A 6,794-nucleotide genomic window follows, 5' to 3' on the forward strand; every position below is an offset into this window, starting at 1 on the left:
GCCTGCCTCTGCCTCCCAAGTGCTGGGATTAAAGGCGTGCGCCACCACCGCCCGGCTCACATCATATTCTTTACTTCCCCTTTGAGCCAGGGGTTATCTAGGGGTTCGCTTCTTAGCTGACAAGGAGGCACAATATTTGGATGCTCTTTAATTCGATAAAACTATATTAGATAATGGTTGGGAAATGTGGCCTATAAATCTCCTGAATTTTATAAATTTTCAAATTAAGGTTTGTAACTAATCTTAATGTTTCATTAGCAGAAACAGAAAGTATATGTCCTGTAGCTGAGAGTTATCAGGCTTGCTAAATGAAATTCTTTGGTTTCTGCTTTGCAGAACTGTCACTTCGGAGGGGTGCTGTTGGGGTTCCTGCTGTGTGCTTCTGAAATGGCATTGTCTTGTATTCTAGCCTTGTTTGTGAGGCTGCAATCTCCGTGCCTCCCTCGGTTCTTTCCGTGTCACCACACAGGGTCTCTTCTTACGCCACCGGACACTTAGCTTTATTATTATTATTATTATTATTGACAAGGTCTCACTCAGTAGCTCATGCTGGCCTGGAACTCACTATGTAACCAAGTACCTATCGAGTGCTGGGATTATAGGCACGATGACCGGCCTCCATCTTATCTGACGTTATACCGTTGTTCTGTTCTTTTGTTGTTGCTATCAGTGTTTTTGGATTGCATTTACATGGCAATTTTCTCTTTTTTATTCCTCTTAGAATAATGTCTTAGATAGAGTTCCTATGCTGCAATGGAGCACCATGACCAACAACAAGTTGGGGAGGAAAGGGTTTATTTAGCTCACACTTCCACATCACTGTCCATCACTGAAGGAAGTGGGACAGGAGCTCAAACAAGCCAGGAATCTGTGGCAGGAGCTGATGCAGAGGCCATGAAGGGTGCTGCTTCCTGGACCTATTTTTATGGTGCTAAGGAGCAGAAGTGGCTTCAGGTTGCACTCTGAGGGCCCTGCCATGCCTTGAGTATGTATTTAGAGTGAGGAGCTGGGGATGGGTGTTTCAAGGGCAGTGTAGGGGAGAGGAGTATGGTGTGCAGGGCTGATAGTTGTAAAAAGACACATTCCCGTGAGGCCTTCCTACAGGAGTTGCTGCCCCTTTCTTGGATGGTAGGATGAACTGGATGTGGATGATCTTGTTGTCCCCCCAAGACTCTGCTGAGTGACTCGCTCACAGAGGTTTGCACATGCTCTGTATTGTGAGTGGCCCTGTGTGTGTATGTATGTCCTGCTGGGTGCTGTTGAGTGTTTGAGCATCTGGTTGGGTCTCTAACCAGTGAGCCTGCCAGGTGCTAGATGTGTTCTGAATGTGTGTGTACAACTCTGAGGTTTCTGTGTGAGCATGTGAGGATGTGGGTGTGTGGGGTCTGAGGCAGTGCCTTGCTCTGCACGCACTGAACGCACATGTATGACTGCCCTGTGGGGAAGAACAGTGCCATATTCACAGCCCTTCCCAGTGCTGGCCCAGAGGCTTCTTTGTATGATTTGGCCCCGATTTGTGGAATTAGCCACCTACTGGTGCCCATGTGAGCCTGGGGCTGGCTCAGTGGCGAGTTGTGAGGGAGCACAGCCTTCTGTGGATGTGTGTTGCTGTGACATCCAGAACAAGACATTGGCTGTTGAGGCCTTGGAGGTCATCGCGGGCTGATGGACTTTTTCTGCACCTTCCTCTAGGTCTTGACCATCGTGAAAGCTTTTGCCTATGGAGAAGTTCCTCCAGAGGCTTAGGGACTTGGCTCCATTTCCCCAGACTGATAATATTTTCAGTGTGCCCCTGAAAGCCTGGGCATGTAGACACTGTGTGTGGAAAAACATATATTCTACATCCATTCACACTCCACCAGGCCCAGATGTTCAGAGGTCTCTTAGCTGGGGTGCAGTGTTGTTGAAATAAGAGCGGCGGGGCTGCGTCCCCGGCACCCGGCCGCCCACATGGCTAGCTTAGCTTATGCCCCGAAATAATTACACGGAAACTGTATTCTTTTAAACACCGCTTGGCCCATTACATCTAGCCTTTTCTTGGCTAACTCTCACACCTGGACTAGCCCATTTCTAATATCCATGTAGCTCACGAGCTGGCTTACCAGGAATGATCTTAACCTGCGTCTGCCTGGAGAACCATGGCGACTCCTCGACTCAGCTTCTTTCTCCCAGCATTCTGTTCTGTTTACTCCACCCACCTAAGGGTTGGCCTATCAAGGGGCCTACGCAGTTTCTTTATTAATAAGAAACCATTCCCACATCACAGTGTGTGCTCTCAGAGGAACACATAGAAACAGCTGCTCTCAAGGCCCTCTGTGCAGAAACTAGGGCAGTAGTACAGACTTGAAGAAAGATGCACTGGCATCTAGACACAGCTGTGCCCTTCCCTGTTCCCAGCCGTCCAGAACTTCAGGTACCCAGAGATCAGCCCCGCTTTTATGTCAGCATTTATTGAAGCCATCCATGTGAACAGGGCTCATTGGCAAGCACAGTGACTGTTGGGGATGAGGCTTTGTCCTTGTTGGGAGTGTTGAGGACCATATTTTAGATGGAGCGTCAGAAAAGGACGCTATAGAAGTAACATTGAAGTCAAGATTCAAACTCAGGAGCCAGTGGGTAAAGGAACAGATGAAGGCCAAGGTGGAGCAGGAACAGTGAATGTTGGAGGTGGGAGGAGGTGGCCATTTTGTTGTATTTGGAGTCAATTGCAGCAGGGTCAGCAAACTTTCTAGACCATGGGTATTTAGGACTCTGGCTACGCTAATAGCTACCACTACACACAAACACATTTAGCTGTGTTCCAGAGGAATTGCTTAAGAAACAGGTGGGCAGTGGTTGCAGATCCAGGTTTATAGGGAAAAGGGGAAGGCCAGAGACTACAGAGGTCCAAAGGTGAGATTCATGGTGGGTGTATATCTTTGGGGAAAATCTTGGAGTACCACAGAGGGTACCCGTGTCAGAGATATCCTTTTGGAAGTTGACTAGGGTCTTGAGAACCAGAGACAGTGATTGTTGACCATCTGGTCTGATACCTAGTAGCCCTGGACTCCCTAACCTGAGAAATGAGAAAGGACTAGAATTCATTCAGGGGCATGGAGATAAGCAGCTTAGTTGCCTGTGGTCAGGAAGATGTCTTCCGAGTGCTCAGGAGTAGGCATATACCTGAGGGGGATGTGGGTAGGTGGGTGGTTGCTTGTCCTGGGTGCCCACTGTTCCCTGAGCCCTCATCAAGACTTGTCCTGCAGGGTCTCCCTTTGCTCGTGCCAGCCTCAAGAGTGGGAAGACGGAGAGCTCATCGTACTTCCGGAGGAAGGAGAAGATGTTCCGGTTCTTCATCCGGCGTATGGTGAAAGCACAGAGCTTCTACTGGGTGGTCCTGTGTGTGGTGGCCCTGAACACCCTGTGCGTGGCCATGGTGCACTATAATCAGCCTCAGCGGCTCACCACTGCCCTGTGTACGTACTCTAGACCCTTCTCGGAGGCCCTTCTCAACCGCTCTGCTCTGTAGCCCGGAGACCCTGGTGCCCTGGATGCCACCCCCACCTCTACTGCACAGTCACAGGCCTGGCCTGTGTTCAGGGCCTGAAGATCACCCAGCCTTAATTGATCTGGCCAGATACCCATCATGACTGTATTATGACATGAAATGGGGGATCCTTAAGGGATGACCAGGGGCAAGCCAGACTAGTAGACCCAGTCATCTAGTGACCAAGTTCCTTGTCTCTTTGCCCTAAGGCTACGACTGCCACCCTGGATGCCCAGGGAGACAGAGTTGGGTTTCTCCCAGGGCTCTCCTGATCTCTCTGTCTCTACCGTGGGCTGAACTGGGGAGTTTCCATTTTCCCACAGGGCCAACTTGTCTCACATAATGAGCCTCTCACTAGTCACTAGGCTCTGAGTCATGTTCAGCTGGCCCCAGCCACAGTTCAGAGAAGGTAGACGGGGGACTATGGAGGGTTGAGACTTCCTATGCTTGTCTAACATCAGAGTGGATCCTCAGAGAATGACCCCTCAGCCTCCCTCAAGTGTCAGAGAATCTACCAGTTGTCTGCAGTCAGTGTGTTGTTCCCATTTCCTCGGGGCTCAGCTGCGCTTGCTCTTGTTGTCCGCAGTGGGTATGGAGGAATAGGACCAGTTTACCTTCACTTTCTCCTGAGGGGCTCTGTGTGCCAAAAGTTGCCCGAGTCCTCCTGGGGGAGCCCGATCTGACCTAGTGAGGCTCCATCCTGGCCTCTGCTGGCTGAGTGCTCGTCCTTATGGTGGCCTCTGGTTATCACACTCCTATCCTGAGGACCACTCAGCCTGCTCACTCCCTGAAGGGCTCCCGTCTGGTGTAGGCACTGGCAGCCACATAGTCAGTCACGTGCCTGCCTGTGCATATTGTTTTGGGAGGAGGATTCTAGGCTATAGCTTCCTAAACTGTGTGTTGAGATGTATTATTGCCTCATAAGGTGAAGGCATAGCGGCAGTAGAGACTAAAGGGATAGAGGTGGCATCAGCTGTCAGCCTGACTTATGCTCCGAGGGCAGGGTGAAGATCAGGATTAGTGTGTACTATACAGCAACAGGGCCTGGCCTCCAGTGCCTGTGTTCTAGGGCTTGTGGTTTGATATCCCAGGACTTTTCTCAAGACTGAGGTCATTGTTTCTGTTGGTTCTCTAGGCTCACGTCTTTCCCACCGTTGGGGTTAGGTGGGAACCGAAGACTCTGATGCCTGCTCGCTCAGTTGTTCAGTCTTGTACATGAGGAAGCCGGTGGAATCTTGTCAGCCTTTCAGTTCTCCTGGGTGTTTGCTGTCTGAGAAGGTTGTCTGTACATGCTGAGGAGCATTGTCTGCTCGCGTGTCTGATGTGTGGGAGGCACGAGGCTGGAGCTGCCCCCGTGTTGGGTTAGGCTGGAGTAGGCCACCAGGCGATGTGCCCCTTGGTCCTTTGGTGCTTTCTCTTAGTGGTTTCCTGTAATCCTTGACTCTCTTGGCCTCGTTGGGGGAAAATTGCTAAAGGATGCTGGGCCTTTACAGGATCTGAGTGTTTCTGCCTTTTGTCTGAGGCGTTATTTGATAACTTGGCTGACACGGTAAGGTAGGGAGCCTTGCCTTGAACAGACCAGCGGTAGCGCTGCCACACTACTGATGGGCTCTGTCCGCCAGGGTACCCATGCCCCTGATGATCCCAGAGCACTACCAGGACCTTGGAAGCTAAAACTTGGATTATGAAGGGGGAAACTGTGGAGTCTTGTCATCCCGTGAGCCCTATGAAGTCTTACCCATCATTCCCCTCTGTTCCATGGCATAATGGCCTCTTACTAGAAAGAACAAGCAATACCCCAAAACAAAACAATTTTAAAAAAAAAAACCCATCTGATTGTGCAGAGGTCAGAGGGCAGTTTGTGGGAGTTAATTCGCCCCTTTTACCATGTGGGTGCTGAGGAGTCCACTCAGGCTGTCAGGTGATGACAGGTGCCTTCCCCACTGAGCATCTCACTGACCTTAGAAAGACACACTGAATTACCTCTTCCTGCTTCCCTTTAGCTTGCAAGCCCGACAGAAAACTATGAGTATTGTCTCCCATGGCAGCTCCTGGTGGCTGTGGTGCCAATTGAATGAGTCATGCAGGAATGAATGAAGGAGCCCTTCACTGCTTCAGAGGAAGGCTGTGTCTAATGCTGTGGCCGCTGTGACAGGATATCAGGGCTTGCTTTTTTTTATCTCTTTCTGTGAGACTTGAACTCCTTGCAATTCTTGTCCAGACCCTCTTAGTTTCTTTTTCTGAAGAGCAAGCTCAGTGCGTGGGCAGCCTCACCTTAGCACATAGGTGGAGGTGTACCAGTTCCCCGGGGAGCTCCATGGCGCAGGAGTTGCTCTTTTTGGTATCAAGGTACTCTGGGCCTCAGATAGGAGCGTTGGGTCTCCTCGTTCTGCTGTGTGTCTCCTCTGTCTACCGAGCTGTTCCGGGCTGGTAGGTGTCACTATAGCTTTCCCCTATATCTCACTACTTGCTGACTAGAACAGTCAGGCTGAGTGTTGGTCACCTGGGCAGTGTCAAGCCTGACTGGGAGGGTCCTGTCTCCAGTAGGCTCCTCCTGCTTATTAGGATCCCATGTTAGAAATGGGTACCTGACAGTTTCCCCAGTGGCTCTGAGGGCAAGCTTGCTGGGTTGAATTGTTCTTGGGGTATGAAATAGATGCCTCCCCTCTCTGTGTGACACTGTGGCTAGCATTGCAGTTGCTGCAAACTCGCCCCCATGGAGCATTTGGATGGGCACAGAATGACCTTTGGAGAGTGGTGGGTGCAGGCACATCTCAGGGTACACTGGCATGGAGAACGAGTATCATCTGTCTTATCAGGAGCTATGTCTCCTTACGGTCCCATGTCCTTGACAGAGGCCCTGGGATGGTTAGGTTGATGGCTTTCTGTGACAGGACTCTTGGAAACTCGTCTTTGGTTCTTTGTTATGATTCTGTGCTCTGTGTGCCTCTGCTCTGGGTTCTGAGCGACTGCCCTGGTCAGAGGTCGCAAACACTGGTGGTATCTTTGGAAGCCCATACTAGATGGGTGGTGGAGAGTTATCCATTTAGTAGTAGTTGAGACAGACACATGAGTAAAGTTATCAAACCTGGTTTCTTGGGGTCCTAAGAAAGGGTGCCAGGAAGTTTTTGTGGGAGTCTTTTTGGAGGAGGCTGGGATCCCTAGTGGAGACTGGAACATGGACCAGCACAGAAGGTCACTGGGCTGCCCATCCTCCTCTGAAGTGTCCTGAGACAGCACAGAAGGTCACTGGGCTGCCCATCCTCCT

General features: G+C 50.6%; 1 protein-coding gene across 15 annotated transcripts in view; it reads left to right on the plus strand.

The window, feature by feature from the left end:
* Cacna1b (calcium voltage-gated channel subunit alpha1 B) overlaps positions 1-6,794 on the plus strand; it is a 153,779-nt gene that overhangs the window by 51,367 nt on the left and 95,618 nt on the right. For all 15 annotated transcript variants that reach the window (XM_026777515.1, XM_026777526.1, XM_013345851.2 and 12 more), the window contains exon 11: positions 3,246-3,455. In XM_026777515.1, coding sequence (XP_026633316.1) covers positions 3,246-3,455 — 210 coding nt within the window. The remainder of the gene's footprint in view (positions 1-3,245; positions 3,456-6,794) is intronic.

The sequence above is a fragment of the Microtus ochrogaster genome, chromosome 4, assembly GCF_000317375.1.
Source record: "Microtus ochrogaster isolate Prairie Vole_2 chromosome 4, MicOch1.0, whole genome shotgun sequence".
In the NCBI taxonomy this organism is placed as follows: domain Eukaryota; kingdom Metazoa; phylum Chordata; class Mammalia; order Rodentia; family Cricetidae; genus Microtus; species Microtus ochrogaster.